The sequence below is a fragment of the Akebia trifoliata genome, chromosome 4 (genome assembly GCF_017979445.1).
Source record: "Akebia trifoliata isolate Shusen 1 chromosome 4, ASM1797944v1, whole genome shotgun sequence".
NCBI classification, from domain to species: domain Eukaryota; kingdom Viridiplantae; phylum Streptophyta; class Magnoliopsida; order Ranunculales; family Lardizabalaceae; genus Akebia; species Akebia trifoliata.
In genome coordinates, this window is record NC_141378.1 from 3,611,892 (window position 1) to 3,628,955 (window position 17,064).

At 35.2% G+C, this 17,064-nt stretch overlaps 3 protein-coding genes across 3 annotated transcripts; all 3 read left to right on the forward strand.

Moving 5' to 3' along the window:
• The first annotated feature begins 319 nt into the window (after positions 1-319).
• Positions 320-3,468, forward strand: LOC147403029 (ferritin-like catalase Nec2). The gene is made up of 3 exons (XM_086438476.1): positions 320-696; positions 784-1,009; positions 2,932-3,468. The coding sequence occupies exons 1-3, from the start codon at positions 353-355 to the stop codon at positions 3,319-3,321; spliced, it is 960 nt and encodes a 319-aa protein (XP_086294602.1). The 5' UTR covers positions 320-352; the 3' UTR covers positions 3,322-3,468.
• A 4,271-nt stretch (positions 3,469-7,739) lies between these two features.
• LOC147403030 (ferritin-like catalase Nec2) lies at positions 7,740-10,388 on the forward strand. The gene is made up of 3 exons (XM_086438475.1): positions 7,740-8,118; positions 8,215-8,440; positions 9,842-10,388. The coding sequence occupies exons 1-3, from the start codon at positions 7,769-7,771 to the stop codon at positions 10,229-10,231; spliced, it is 966 nt and encodes a 321-aa protein (XP_086294601.1). The 5' UTR covers positions 7,740-7,768; the 3' UTR covers positions 10,232-10,388.
• Positions 10,389-12,605: 2,217 nt separating this feature from the next.
• LOC147403031 (ferritin-like catalase Nec2) lies at positions 12,606-15,608 on the forward strand. Its single transcript, XM_086438477.1, has 3 exons — positions 12,606-12,989; positions 13,083-13,308; positions 15,044-15,608. Exons 1-3 carry the CDS (start codon positions 12,649-12,651, stop codon positions 15,431-15,433), a joined length of 957 nt encoding a protein of 318 aa, XP_086294603.1. The 5' UTR covers positions 12,606-12,648; the 3' UTR covers positions 15,434-15,608.
• The last annotated feature ends 1,456 nt before the right edge of the window (positions 15,609-17,064 follow it).

Below are 17,064 nucleotides of genomic sequence, written 5' to 3' on the forward strand. Positions count from 1 at the left end.
ATCCATGTTTTTAGCAGTTTTGGATCCGATTCCATTTATTTTGAAACCGGACTTGGAACCAACAAGAACCATAATCACAATAAATATAATTTTTATGGTTCTAAGTCCCTTAATAATCGAACCGGAAACGACCCATTGACACCCTTACATATGACATGGGTTAGCGGATTTAAACAAGTCTCACATGGTCATCAATCATTTTGTACACAATGAGACATCAAATTCTTCCTCAAACTCAATTTTTGCACGCCACGTGCCGCTTTAATCGGGCTCCGCATCTCACTACATTTACTCAGCTGTTATATAAAGAACCTACCATTTTAATAACTTTATCAACTTTGTCTTCTTCACCATGGCTACCATCTTCACCTTCTCTCTCTCACTCTTCTTCATGTTGATGATCTCAGGCATCCACATCTCCATAGGTGCATCGAACCCTTCATGCGGTCCAACCCATCCGGGCCATGGTATTCCGATTCACCCAGAAGATGTGGACCTAATGCAATTCCCTTTGAACCTTGAGCACTTAGAAGCTGAGTTTTTCTTGTATGGGGCACTAGGGATCGGTCTAGACCAGATCGAACCGATTTTAGCCATGGGTGGCCCACCACCTATTGGCGGCAAGAAAGCCAATCTTGATGATGTTACACGACACGTCATCACTGAGTTTGGATACGAAGAAGTTGATCACCTTAGGTAATATGTGCCTGGACCTAAGCCCTTGGGCCGGTTTGATTATTTACACTTTGGTTTTGTTAGTTTTTGAACCGGGTTTTTTTTCAGGGCAATTAAATCGACGGTTGGTGGGTTTCCAAGGCCTTTGATTGATCTAAGCTCTAGCAACTTTGCGAAAATATTTGATAATGCGTTTGGATACAAACTGGACCCTCCATTCGACCCATATGCCAACAGTCTTAATTACATGTTGGGGAGTTATGTTATCCCATACATGGGACTTGTAGGTTACGTGGGTATAAATCCATTTCTTATTGGCTACAAGACTAAGAGGGTAAGATTAGATTGACTCTCCCTATAACCCATCTCTTCTTTTTATCTTTCCATTTCTATCTATATTTTTCATATTCAGGTTTTGTTTAGACCCACAACAAGATTACCTAAGGGAGAATTTTTTTCTCATACATAAAAGTCAATCTGTCCTGGATTTCACAGAATCTGGATCATACGACATTGTATGCAAGATTTCAAATCTAAGGGTCGTTAAGCCCACATGGACTGTCACATTGGCAGTCTAACACCTCGAGGTGTAGATTTCATGGTATAAATTAAATTATTTTTTATATAAAAAAAAACAACAATTTTTTTGTCGACTAGATCTACACCTCAACTTGTAGATTTCATGCTATAACTTCTTTTTCACGATCTTAAAATTGTGTGATCTACATTCCCGTGGCATCCCATTATGTATTTTGGATGTTACAATAGCAAGGAAAGATTAATGCTGGAGTGACCTCACTGGGGAACACGCGTGGACATCTTGATGTGATGGCTCACGCATGCCTCTAGATATTTTTCTCCAAGATACGAGTAAAACAGATCTACGAACATGCGCGTGCCATTACGTCGAGGTGTCCCTCGTGTGTCCAAGCCGAGGTCACTCTTGCACGACTCGCAAGGAAAATACCATACTAAAAGTCATGCCACCACCATGACTAGGGTTGCAACCTAGTTGGGTTGGCCCGAACTCAACCAGGTTATCAACCCAAACTCAACCCAGTTGATAGGTGAGCTTGGGCCTTAATATATATATTTTAATTATTTCTTTCTATATATATTTGTAGTAATTAAGGAAATGGAATCTTTTTTATTATTATTATTTTTACTTTTCTCCTATTTGAGCTTATTATTATATATGTTTATATATAGTCTATTGATTTTGTTTTTGATATTTTATATCTTGTTTAAGATATAAAATTTATTTGTTATATAAAAGTAGAATTAGGGTTGTTCAACGAACCCCAACCACCGAAAATTACCTATATTTGTTAATAAAAATAGAATTACGATTGTTCAACGAGCCCCAACCACCCAAAATTACCTAACTCAGACTAACGTAAACTCAACCCAATTTTAGATACTCAAGCTCGGGTTAATGAGCTCAAGTCCAATGGTTTGGTTGAGTTGAGTTGAGCGCAAGTTGAGGGTTTTGCCATTTTGTTTGAGCCTAGGGTTACCTTCCAACCCGCCCAGGTTGCAGCACTAGGCATGACTAGGAGTTTTGGGAGTGCCACATAGAGGAAAAATCGGGCATAGTCAATTACTCGGCTATAACCATTTTTCCCTCCGCACGTAGAAGCAGTCTGATTAACGTAGTTAGGTTAGAGTTTTTCAAAAGGATTTTTCGAGTCTAAACCCACAATTGCGATTGTCCAACCAATTCTTATTTTTTAAGGATTAATATAATTTTTTAGAGATATATTTCTCTTGGATGTTTTGGGTAAGTCTCTTTCTCTTCTATCATTTTCTTTCAATCTTGTATCGTGGTGTGATCCTATCTGGGGAAATGAAGGTTTTTAATGCTTCAATCTCATGTCATGTGTCACAAGATACATACCACATTAAAGAGGAAGCTAGCTATGGATGTTTCTCTTGTGTCGTGAAGGATTTGACCCAGTTGTCATCCATATTAGTTTACCACACCAAGGTTTAAATCTTTCAATCCCATGTCATCATAAAGGATGTACCCTATATGTGATCCCATATATAAGATACTCCAGATTTTAGTGTTCGATGATGAACAACCCAATAATGGGCATTTGTGATCCTCTCAGTGAGTTCCAGGTTCGATCCAATCATTATCTGATTGGTACCAGATCAACCCTAGTCCCGATCCGATTTAATCCATTGACAGCCCCACCACATATAATGTATGCTTTTTTTTTTCTTATAAAATAAATGTGTGTTTTGTTGTAGTTGCTTGTAGGGCTCTTAGGTGTAGAATCAGGACAAGACGCTGTAATAAGGATGTATTTGTTCGAGAGAGCAAATGAAGTAGTGAAGCCGTACAACCACACAGTGGCCGAATTCACAGAACGAATCTCGGGGTTGAGGAACCAATTGGCAAAGTGTGGCATCAAAGATGAAGGAATCATTGTGCCAACGAAGTTAGGAGCACAGAATCGTACAACAACCAATGTCTTAGCCGCGGACTCATACTCCTTATCTTACTCACGAACTCCTGCTGAGATATTGCGAGTTGTGTACAGCACTGGGAGTGAACATGTAGGTGGTGGGTTTTTCCCAAAAGGAGGAAATGGAAGGATTGCCCGATCCTATCTAAGCAAGCATGAAAGTCACTTTTAGTTTCTTTAAATATTAAAATATATCATACAAAAATTGTGTTCTAAGATCATAGTTTGCATGACTTCTCAGATAAACAGTTGTATAATAAGATCCTAGTTTGATGGATGTAGTTCTAATGAAACAAATGAATAAAGGGTGATTCAGAAATACGCCAATATGTATTGGTGGATAGTTCTCTCTCTCTCTCTCCAAGAAAATATGATTAAATTATTATAACAATGAAGATTAGAGAGACTTAGGGCGACACCCCCTAATCAAGAGCGGAGTAGGAATGGGGGAGTTGCCCCTTCCTCATGTTTCAATTTGGGGTCCAAAAGTGTCAAGTAAAGTCGCCATTTTCACATGAACGACAGTTCTAAGAAGTATCTAAATGGTGGACTTTTTGATGCAGCATGGCTGGTGCGGGGCAAATTGTTGTGTGTCATGCATGGATAATAATAAATCATCGAATCATCTTCTTTATTGTAAATTCACACATGGCATTTGGACTCATTTTTTTAAGTTGTATGGGATTATAACATGTCTTCCCAAATCAATTAGGGATCTTTTTACTTGTTGGTCGACAATTGGGCACTCGTTTAACGGTGCAAAGAGGTTGTTGTAAAGTATAATATCATTCGCAATCTGTTGGGGAGTATGGTTTGAAAGGAAACAGAAAGACTGTCTAGATATGATTATACCATTTTGGATCTTATCTTTTGTTGGTCCAAAGTATATATAAGGAGTTTAGGGGTCTGTTCTTTGAAGATTTTTTGTACAATTACGATGGGATTTGTTGCTCTATGCGAAAATAACATATGTTTGTAAGGTCTCGCCGGGTTGGTTATCTCTACCAACCTGGTTCTATTTTATGAATGAAATGTAATTTATCAACAACAACAACAACAAAAAAATCACTCATGTTTTCTAGCGGTTACATACACATTTTTTGTTTTTCACCCCCTTCAAATTTTGAGTAAACATCTGAGACACCGCTTTTGCTTTCAAACTATTGCTCCCTCAAAATTTTAGTCAATATTTGAGGTATCTCTCTTTTTTCACTACAAAAAATAAAATATCATTACTAAAAATAAAGTAACACAACCATAAATCAATATCTTCTATTATAAATTAAGCATCACAAAACATAAACTAAGTCAAGGGTGGAGCCAAGATTTTCTTGTAGTGGGGGCAAACTAGGATTAGTTGTATAATTGAAGAACTTGAAGATGAATGATTTTAAAGAGAAATTCACAGATTTTTGGTTAGAAGTTGAAGAAAATGATATTTAGGTCATTTTCAATTAGTATATGAGAAGCCCTGGTTAAGAGGCAATGTCATCAACAAAAAATTGAAGGAGGGAGCGGGGGTGGGGATTGGAGGGAGGTGAGAGTATGGGGTCAAATGGGGAGAGAGGCGAGAGAGTGGGGACAAATGGAGCATATAATTAATTGAAAATATAAGGGTGTCTCAAAGTTCTGTGGGGGCAATTGCCCCCACCAACTCCTTACTAACTTTGCCCCTAAAACTAGGTTTTACCACAAAAAATGTATCACAATCAATTAAAGGGATGGAAAAAGAAAAAAAACAAATGTGTCCATAACCTTAATAAAAAAAATTATATATTTTCCACTTATGACAAAGATATGATAATAAAATTCACCTCGATAACCTATCTTCATCGTTGTCACCGTCACTCTTCCAACTACTCCCTTCTAGATTTCATTGAAAAGCCCCCTCTATGATCTAATAGTTTCATGAATTTTATATTTACTATCAATATATGTTTTGGATTACGAGGATGGCAGAATGTATGTGGTCACGATAAAGGAAATTACTTTATGTTTTGGATTACGAGGATGGTAGAATGTATGTGGTCACGATAAAGGAAATTACTTTTAATTAAAAAAATCTGTAGCATAGGATTCCTACCTCTTTTGGCTGATTTTGGAATCCTTGATAATTTGCATGTGATAATTTTTTTTTGTTCCCTAGTATCAAGTTGTGGTGACAACTGACAAGGATGGTTCAATGTATGTGGTTACAATTAAAGCAAAAATGCTATTGGATGGTATTTTCTATAATTTATTTCCTAATTGAGAGATTGGTTGATTTTGGGATTCTTTGATGCCTTTTTAGGATCCGTTTCCTATTATAGAGATGGGAAACATTGGAGTGCTGGAGTAAAACTGAAATTGACGTCGCTTCACACGTTGGTGTGCCCAAATCATAGATGCTTCTCACTCTTGGATGAAAAGCATATGTGGTTTCGTATGTGTGAATTGAAATGATGTCAATGGTATTTCAGCATTGTCATATTTTATATTATTTAAAATTGGGGACCCATGATAAATCACTTAGGGCGTGTTTAATTGCAAGACAAATACGATGACAAATCATTTCCCGAGAAAAATTAGTAATTTAACGTGTTTGACAGCAAAGTTAATTAAAAGTGCGGGGAAAAGGATTTGCCATGCCTATAAAATTTGTCGTTTCAAGGGGAATATCTTACTATATAAAAACTGAAATTTTTGACAGAAAAATTCGAAGGGTCAAAGCCCACAAATTTTAGAAAGTGAATTTTGATGATCTATGACTGCTGAAAATTTTGGTGATCCCTAATTCAACGGCTTAGAGCCATCAAATTTCTCACCATCCTCCATTAACGGGTTCGGTCCATCGAAAACGAAAATTTGAAAATGAAAAATTTGATGCTTTGATCCGTCAAATTTTATAAAATTGGATGGCCTTGGAATGTCAAATATAGGTTTTTTTTCACATTGTGTCTTTTCTCACCCCTACCCCCTAAGAAAACGATTTTCCACAACGAGAGAAAATTGGATCTTATAAATGCCCCGTTGTTTTACGTTTAAACCTAGTAGGTAGTCAAAACCAATGAACTTGTAAGGCAGGCCTCTATGATCCCCATAAATAAGGTGGTTTGTTATCAAAGCTAACAACTATCCTTTTTCAACAGTACAATGATCGTTCAAAAATCCCTTTGACTAGAATTTTAAATTACAAATGAGACTACTACTTTAAATTTTTTTTTTTTTTAAATTAATAACAAAAGATGTAGAAGGTTGAATTTTTTACTATCATTAGTCTGATTAGTTTAATTGAGAATAATAAAAACTAATTTTATTTTACAATTTTTTAGTGTTTATTTTTAACTTCGTAGAAGGTTGAATTTTTATTATCATTAGTCTGATTAGTTTAATTGAGAATAATAAAAACTAATTTTATTTTACAATTTTTTAAATACTATTTTTTAGTGTTTATTTTTAACATTTTGTAATTGTTATTTTATCATTCTTTTTAAATGTAATTATTTTTAACATTTTTTTAATAATATTTTAATTTAGGTAGCAAACCTAAATAATAAAAAATCATTTAAGTATGATATTTAATATATGGATGAGTATATTATTATTTAAATTCATAGATTAATTTTATTTTTAAGGTTTTTTAAATATTGTTTTATCATTAAAAAAAAAAATTCAAATGATAAAATAATATTTGAATAATATTAAAAATAAAATTAATCTAATTTTTCTTATGATTTTTCATGACGTGTCAAACGGTGAAAAAAGATTTACCTCTACATCATTTGCCATGTAAATATTTTTCATGCAATCAAACATGCCTTCGTAGAAAAACAGAAACTACCAATCAAAATTGGTCCCTGCCAGCTTCAACTACCTTGAGGGAGACGAGTCTAAGTTTGATGCGTGGACTTCGACTCTAAAGGTGAGCTAAGTCTGTGTCCTTATTATAAGGTGAGAGGAAAGTAGAGTAACTTTGCTGTTTTACTGTGAGAAAATTTGTTGTGTTTTGAAACTGATGGCATACACTCGTTTTGACCGCTGTCATCTGAAGACAACTTCTAGATGAAAATATTTTATTTTTCTCCCCCAAATCTCATTCACTTAAAATATAATTTTAATCAAATCTTCAACATCTAGATTATGGATTATCTCCTTCAAACCTCAATAAAATAAAATAAAATAAAATAAAAGGTATTTTTTTTATATAAATAGAAAATCAAGGGTTTTTGACATATGAAGTTGAAGATGACGATTACATAAGAATCTGAATAGGTTAGAGGTGGTAAATTTTCAAAGACAATGGATATAAAGATGATGTTATTTGGGTCATTTTCATCATTATTTTCTGAGTAAAGGCTAGGGTCAAACGACTATCTTATCAATTTGAAAACACTGGAAGGTATTCAAGATATTTCGAAATTACAAAACCACACGACAAGAAATCATCAACTCGAGTCACATCCACATTGAGAAATCAAATTCGTACTCAAACTCAATTTCAGGCTCCGCACCTGACTGCATTCGAGGTGTCGAACAACAAAGAGAGGGATGACGTAACTCAGCTGTGTTATATAAAGAACCTACCACCTTAACATCTTCTCATACTTCTTCTTCTTCTTATCAACTTTGTCTTCTTCACCATGGCTGCCACCTTGACCTTCTCTCTCTCTCTCTCACTCTTCTTCATGTTGATGGTCTCAGCCATCCACATCTCCATGGGCGAATCGAACCCTTTATGCGGTCCAACCCATCCGATCCATGGGATTCCGATCCACCCAGAAGATGTGGACCGAATGCAATTCCCCTTGAACCTCGAGCACTTAGAAGCAGAGTTTTTCTTGTATGGAGCACTGGGGGTAGGTCTAGACCAGATCGAACCCGTTTTAGCCATGGGTGGCCCACCACCTATTGGTGGCAAGAAAGCCAATCTTGATGATGTTACACGACACGTCATCACTGAGTTTGGATACGAAGAAATTGGTCACCTTAGGTAATATATTAATATGTGCCTTGGCCTAAACCCTTGGGCCGGTTTGATTATTTACACCTTGGTTTTTGTTATTTCTGAACCGGTTTTTTTTTTCAGGGCAATTAAATCGACGGTTGGTGGGTTTCCAAGGCCTTTGATTGATCTAAGCTCTAGCAATTTTGCGAGAATATTTGATAATGCGTTTGGATACAAACTGGAGCCTCCATTCGACCCCTATGCCAACAGTCTTAATTACATGTTGGGGAGTTATGTGATCCCATATATGGGACTTGTAGGTTACGTGGGTACAAATCCATTTCTTATTGGCTACAAGACAAAGAGAGTAAGATTAGATTAACTCTCCCTATAACCTATCTCTTCTTTAGATCTTTCTATGTCTATCTATATTTTTTTCATATTCTGGTTTTGTTGAGACCCACAACAAGTAGTGAGGGAGAGAATTTTTTCATACACACAAAGTCTATCTATCCTGGATTTGACAGAATCAAGGTGGCCCAACCAATCATAAGACATTGTAGCAAGATTTCAATCTAAAGGTCGTTAGGCCCACTGAACTATCACATTGGCAGTCTAACACTGTGTTCAACATTCCTGTGCTATGCATCCCATCATGTATTGTGGATGCCACATTAGCAAGGAAAATATCCTACAAACTTAGTCATGCGACCAGCATGACTAGGGCTGCAACCTGAGTACATTGGCCCGAGCTCGACCTGGGCTTATCCCAATTGATTAGTGATTTGGGCTGGGCCGAATTATGTAGAAGATGAATTGAGCCTGGGTTAGAATATCTCAATCCGGATTGATCTTAGGTTGAGGATTCGGGCAACTCAAAACTCATGCTATATTCTAAAATATAAATATTTTATTTATTTTTAAAGTATTTTTTAAATTATTTTTCCTACATATATTTATAATAATTGTTGGTTCAATAGTTTTTGTAAGAAATAATTGGTCATATAACAGTGTTTCCCTCCACGTGGTGCACCTAGAAGCAGTCTAACTAAAATAGTTAGGTAAGAGTTTATCAGAATGACTTTTCAAGTCTTTGCCCACGATTACGACCGTCCTATCAATTCTTATCTTTTAGGAATAATAAGATTTTTTTTTTAGAGATATCTTTCTCTGGGCAAGTCCCTTTCTCTTCTATCATTTTCTTATATTACGTCCTTTCCCCTCAAAAGATGAAGGTTTGGATATTTCAATCTCGTGGTGTCGTGGGCAATTTGATTTAAATGTGGTCCATTAAGATAGAAAACCAAGGTTTCGATCTTTCAATCTCGCACGATCCTATCTGGGAAAATGAAGGTTGTTAATGCTTCAATCTCATGTCATGTGTCACAAGATACATAAGAGACATACCACATTAAAGAGGAAGCTAGCTATGGATTTCTCTTGTGTCGTGAAGGATTTGACCTAGTTGTCGTCCATATTAGTGTACCACACCAAGTTTTAGATCTTTCAATCTCATGTCATCAGAAAGGATGTACCTTATATGTGGTCCCATATATAAGATACTCCAGATTTTAGTGATCCATGATTAACAACCCAATAACGGGCATATGTGATCCTCTCAACGAGTTCCAGATTAGATCCAATCATTATCTGATTGGTTCCAGAACAACTCTGGTCCTGACCTAATTTGATCCATTGACAGCCCTACTACATATAATGCATGTTTTTTTTTTTTTCTGATCAAATAAATGTGTGTGTTTTGTTGTAGTTGATTGGAGGGCTCTTAGGTGTAGAATCAGGACAAGACGCTGTAATAAGGATGTATTTGTTTGAGAGAGCAAAGGAAGTAGTGAAGCCATACAACCACACAGTGGCCGAATTCACAGAACGAATCTCGGTGTTGAGGAACCAATTGGGAAAGTGTGGCATCAAAGATGAAGGAATCATTGTGCCAACGAAGTTAGGAGCACAAAATCGTACAACAACCAATGTCTTAGCCGCGGATTCATACTCCTTATCTTACTCACGAACTCCTGCTGAGATATTGAGAGTTGTGTACGGCACTGGGAGTGAACATGTAGGTGGTGGGTTTTTCCCAAAAGGAGGAAATGGAAGGATTGCCCAATCCTATCTAGGCAAGCATGAAAGTCACGTTTAATTACTTTAAATATTTTAATATATCAATAAAAAATTGTGTTCCAATAAGATATCGTAGTTTACCTGATTTCTCAGATAAACAGTTGTGTAATAAGATCCTAGTTCCATGGTTGTAGTAGATCTAATTAAACAAATGAATAAAGGGTCATTTAGAAGTACTCTCTCTCTCTCTCTCTCTCTCTCTCCTCTCTCTCTCTCTCACACACACAGCAAGAAAATAGGATTAAATTAATATAACAATGAAGATTAGAGAGAATTGGGGTGACACCCTCCAATCAGGTGCGGAGCCAGGGGGCTCTCAATTTTTAGATCTCTCAAGTTTGGATTCGATAGAGCCCCTTATATTTTAGTTAATATTTGAGAAATTGCCTGTGTTTTCAAACCGTTGCTTACCTATTTTCAGTTTTTCACCTTGTTAGTCCCCCTTCAAATTTTGAGTGAACATCCGAGACACCCCTTGTGCTATCAAATTATTGCCCCCTCAAAATTTTAGTCAATATTTGAGATACCTATCTTTTTTCCTCCACCAAAAATGAAATATCATTATTAAAAATAAAGTCACAACCATAACTCAATAACTGCCAATATAAATTAAGCATCACAAAACATAAATTAAGTTTCACGAACGAAAATGTACTATAACCAATTAAAGGGATGGGGAAAAAAATACGTCCATAGTCTAGTTCAAAAACTACATATTTTCAATCTATGACAAAAATATGATAATAAAAGCACCCTCTATAATCTATCTTCATCCCTGCTACCATCACTCCTCCAACCACAGTCTTTTAGATTTCATTGAAAAAAATTATTTTTGAGTTTGATGCAAAGTGTTGAAAATGGACAGGTATCAAATTTTCAAATTTATATCAAAATTCAATGGTGGATAATAATTAATTTTTAAAAATTAAAATTTCAAAGTTCTTATAATTTTTTCCTCTTTATCCATATGGGTTAAAAGGGTAAAAGAGAAAATATAGTAAAATTAGAGTGGTATAATAGAAAAAGGGAGGAGAGAGTAAAGATTTATAATAAAATTAGAGTGATATTATTGAAAATAGGGGAGGAGTAGAAAGTCAATAAAGTTGGACTCCAACTTTAAAGCGGGCAACCCACTTTAAAATTTGAAGGAACCATCCTCGTTACAAGACACATGTCATTATAAATTTAGTCACGTCCTTACTTTGCCACTAAGTTTTGAAATACCTTCTTGAAAATGCTATGTATAATTCAAAGGAGAGGTTTCCTTCAAAATTTTGAAGCAAGCTCACCGCTTCAAAGTTTTTTTCATAAAGTTGAAGGTGATGGAAATAAGCAATAAAGCGGGTAGTGTGGACTTATAGTTGTGTTTTATTATATATAATTCTCTTCAACATATTTGATTGTAGGATTTAGGATTTTTTCAAGCCTCTATCAAACAAACGTTTGAAATACGAAGAAAATCATAGATTTCCTAGAGATGTATACTCACTTCTAAAGAATAAGAATTAGTACAATTTTTTCCTAGGGATACAATTTTCTTGTTCACGGATTTCATATTTACTATTGGATTACAAGGATGGTACAATGTTTGTGGTTACAATAAATTCAAAATATCTATGGGATAAGATTCCCCATGATTTATTTCCTAATCTAGATTGGCTGATTTTTGGATTCTTCGTATGTTTTAAGATATGTTTCTATTTTAGAGATATTTTCTTTCTTCCCTCGTATCATGTAAATTGTGGTTACAAAGATGGTATGATTATAATAAATTTCAAAAATCTATAAGATAAGAATCCTTATGATCTATTTCCTAATCTAGAGATTGAGTAATTTTTGGATTTTTGAAGTCTTTTTAGGATCCGTTTCCTATTTCCTAGATAAGGAAATATCGGTGTGCTTTGTAACATTGAAATTGACATTGTTTCACATGTTGGAGTGCACAGAACCATAGATACTTTTCACTTATATCTCGATAAAAAGCACCTATGATTTTATATACATTCATGTCAATAATGTGTGAAACGATTTAAATTTTAATGTTACATCAACATTTTCCTGGGAATTGATTTTTTCTTTAAAAGTCGTGTTGGAGTAATATTGAAATGTACATGGTGATGGGCATTTCTGACGTGGACGTATGTTAGAATCGTACATTTCCATGTAAGAAATGTCCTGCACATCATCCTTTCTTTAATAGTGGGAGTCTCACATGGTAATCAATCATTTGTACACGTTAAGACATCAAATTCTTCCTAAAATGTAAAAAAATCTGAATTTTTTGCACACCACCTGCCGCTTTATTCGGGTTCCGTATCTCAGTACATTCGAGATGTCGAACAACAGAGAGAGGGATGACGTAACTTGACTGTTATATAAAGAACCTACTACCTTAACATTTTCTCATACTTCTTCTCAACTTTTGTCTTCTTCACCATGGCTACCATCTTCACCTTCTCTCTCTCACTCTTCTTCATGTTGATGGTCTCAGGCATCCACATCTCCATGGGCGCATCGCACGCTTGCCGTCCAACCCATCCGGAATATGGGGTTCCTATTAACAAAGAAGATGTGGACCGAATGCAATTCCCCTTGAACCTTGAGTACTTAGAAGCAGAATTTTTCTTGTATGGAGCACTGGGGTTCGGTCTAGACAAGATCGAACCAGGTTTAGCCGAGGGTGGTCCACCACCTATAGGTGGCAAGAAAGCCAATCTTGATGGTGTTGCACAACTCATCATCACTGAGTTTGGATACGAAGAAGTTGATCACCTTAGGTATAATATGTCCCTGGACTAAGCCCTTGGGCCGTTTTGATAATTTACACCTTTGTTTTTATTAGCTTCTGAACCGGGTTTTTTTATTTTCAGGGCAATTAAATCGACGGTTGGTGGGTTTCCAAGGCCTTTGATTGATCTAAGTTCTAGCAATTTTGCGAAAATATTTGATGATGCCTTTGGATACAAACTGGACCCTCCATTCGACCCATATGCCAACAGTCTTAATTATATGTTGGGGAGTTATGTTATCCCATACATGGGACTTGTAGGTTACGTGGGTACAAATCCATTTCTTATTGGCTACAAGACTAAGAGAGTAAGATTAGATTAACTCTCCCTGTATCCCATCTCTTCTTTTGATCTTTCTATTTCCAACTATATTTTTTTCATATTCTGGTTTTGTTGAGACCCACAACAAGATTACTTAAGGGAGATGATTGTTTTTTCATACATAAAAGTCAAATCTATCCTGGATTTGACAGAATCAGGATTGACTAACCAATCACAAGAAATGGTATTTATAGACATTGTAAGTAAGATTTCAAATCTAAGGGTCGTAGGCCCCCATGGACTGTGGCAGTCTAACACCTCAACCTGTAGATTTCATGGTATAAATCAGATTTTTTATTTAAAAATATCAATAAAAAAGTTTTGGAATCGATCCAATGTTTTCAAAATGGATGGCCACTGTTCTCCCAAATTTAATTTAAAATTCATTGGTGAAAAATAACTTCTTTTTCAAGTTCTTATAATTGTGTGATCTACGTTCCCATGGTATCCCATCATATATTTTAGATATCACAATAGCAAGAAAAATACCCTACGAACAATCATGCCACTGATGTGACGAGGGCTGCAACTTGGGTGAGTTGACCTGAACTCAACTCAATTGATGGATGACTTTGAGCCGAGTAGAACATGAGTTGAGCCTGGATTAGAATATCTCCACCTGACCTCAATTTGGGTTGAATTCTAGTTGAGGATTCGGGCAATCCAACTCAACTCAAATTTGATGTTATGTGCTAAAATATAAATAATTTTTAAAGTATTTTTTAATTATTTCTATGTACATATATTTGTAGTGATTAAGGGGAAAATATCTTTTCTTTTTTTCTTTTTTCGTTTTCTTTTACCTATCTTCTATTTTAGTTTTTTGCTATATATATTTACATATAGTCTATTGGTTTTTTGTTTTAGATATTTTATATCTTCTTTTAAGGCAATTTATTTGTTAATCAAAATAGAATTGGGTAAAGCCTTCTCTTCTATCCTTTTCTTATAGTACATCTTTTCCCCTCGAAAGAGGAAGGTTTGGATCTTCCAATCATGTATAGTGAGCAATTTGATTTAAATTTGGTCCAAAAAATACCCACCAAAGATAAAGGGTTGGATCGTCTTTCAATTTCATGTCGTGAAGTATGTGAACTAGTTGTGGTCTATTAAGATAGAAAACCAAGGTTTCCATCTTTCAATCTCGTATCAAGATACGATCCTATCTGGGAAAATGAAGGTTTTTAATGTTTCAATCTGAACATGTCATGCATGTGTCACAAGATATATACCACATTAAAGAGGAAGCTAGCTATGAAGGATTTGACCTAGTTGTCGTCCATATTAGTGTACCACACCAAGGTTTAGATCTTTCAATCTATATCATGGAGGATGTGCCCTACATGTGGTCCCATAAGAGACTCCAGCTTTTAATGATTATCAACCGAATTATGGGCATTTGTGATCCTCTCAATTAGGCTTGTTAATTTATAAATTTTATTTATATTTTATATATCAAATCAGATTTGTTCTGACTGGATCCGATAATTGTTGTATCGGATTCAGATAAAAATATAGAAAACCCGATCTGACAAGGTTCCAATCCATTGATCTAATTCCTATCATATCAGTTTTGGATCATTATCTGATTGGTCCTCCTATATCAACCTTGATCCCGACCTGATATGATCCATTGATAGTCCTACCACATATAATATATAATTCTATATTATTTTTTATGTATCTATTTTCTGATCAAATAAATGTGCTTTTTGTTGTAGTTGATTGCAGGGCTCTTAGGTGTAGAATCTGGACAAGATGCAGTAATAAGAACGTATTTGTTCGAGAAAGCAAATGAAGTAGTGAAGCCATACAACCACACAGTGGCCGAATTCACAGAAAGAATCTCGGGGTTGAGGAACAAATTGGCAAATTGTGGCATCAAAGATGAAGGAATCGTTGTGCCAAAGAATTTGGGAGCACAGAATCGTTCAACAGCCAACGTTTTATCAGCTGATTTATACTCCCTATCTTACTCACGAACTGCTGGTGAGATATTGAGAGTAGTGTACGGCACTGGGAATGAACATGTGGGTGGTGGGTTCTTCCCAAAAGGAGGAAATGGAAAGATTGCCCAATCTTATCTAGGCAAGCATGGAAGTCACTTTTAGTTCCTTTAAATTTATCTAACAAAAATTGTTTACGAAAATCATAGTTTACATGATTTCTCGGATAAACAGTTGTGTAATAAGATCCTAGTTTGATGGTTGTAGTTCCAATAAAACAAATGAATGAATAAAGGGTGATTTCGAAGTACACCACTATTTATTAGTGGATTGTTTTCAATCTCTCTCTCTCTCTACCCATGTTTTCAAACTAATGTCAAGCCCCCATTGAACTTATTTTTCTTATCTACACTAACAAAAAAAAAAATACCCACCATCTTCAACTTAAAACTAAAACCTTTCATTTTCACCCGAATATCAGTCATCTGCAAGCTCTTCAACTTCTATAAAACATTAATTTTAAAGTACTTAATCTCATCTTAAATCCATCATTTTGAACCTTGCCTTAATACCTCATAGAACACCTTATAATAATCTTTTAAAACAATCTTAGCTTCTACTTCCTAAATCCTATCTTGTTCTTTAGGTGTGAAGTTTAAACAACATTAATATTTATGTTCAAAACAAGAATAGAAATTTTCACTCAAGAGATTATAGATGGTTTTGAGAAGAGAAATTAAAGGGTTTTTTATTTTATTTTATGTGAAAGGTGAGGGTATTAAGGTCATTTTGCACAATGTCTATTAACTATCCCTAAGTCAAGGTGGCATGCCTGCGTTTTGGTTAATATTTGGGATACTCTGTAGGTTTAGATTAATGAAATTGCCCTCCTTCACTTCAGTGTTCTCTCATAGACTAATGAAAATAACTTGAATATCCTTCTTTCTTATGCCTTTTAAGCTTCATGTTTGTATTCCAGGCTAAGCTCAACATCCTTGTGCACCCATTTCACATGTTAGGCATAGTTGGTGTATTTGAAGGCTCCCTATTCAGTGCTATGCATGGTTCCTTGCTAACCTCAAGATTGATCAGGGAAACACTTGACTTACTATCTTCGGATTTAGGATGTTTTCCTCGTCCCTTTTAATGAAAAAGAATATGCTTTCTAATTACTTAAAAACTGACAATTGACAAGAACTCAAAAGTGCTTGGGCCACTCAAAAGTCCTTCCCTATGAAGAAAAAAGTGTTCCAGGACCTGAGAATGGGGGAGAAGGTTTCGTGAGGGTATAGAGCAAAAAAAATCTATAAATTTCCTCCTAAAAAGCACTTGTCATCAAGCTCTTCAACCATAGGAGTGAACTATAGTTGCCCCCCTTGAAAGAAAATCCGGGACTCCACCCATGCCTCTAATGAAAAATGATCTAAATGCCCTTATTTTCAACCTATAACCACAAATCCTAATTTTTTTCATTCCAAAATCAGTAATTTTCTATTTTTTGAGTAATTTTTTTCTGTAATTATAAAAAATTAAGATTCTAACTACTTCAAACCCCAAAAACAAGATGGAATTTTTGAAGTAGAAAATGATGAAATTTCCAATTAAAAATCAAGGATTATATACTAGACATTGAAGTAAGGTTGACAAAAAATGAATTCTAGATGAAGTTTAATAGATTAAAAAAAATTAATATAGAGGCCGAAGAACTTAAAAATGACTGATTTTGAGAAGAAAAAACAACTTTCCATTAGAAGTTGTTTAACAATTGATGGAGTTTTTGAAGTAGAATATGGAGT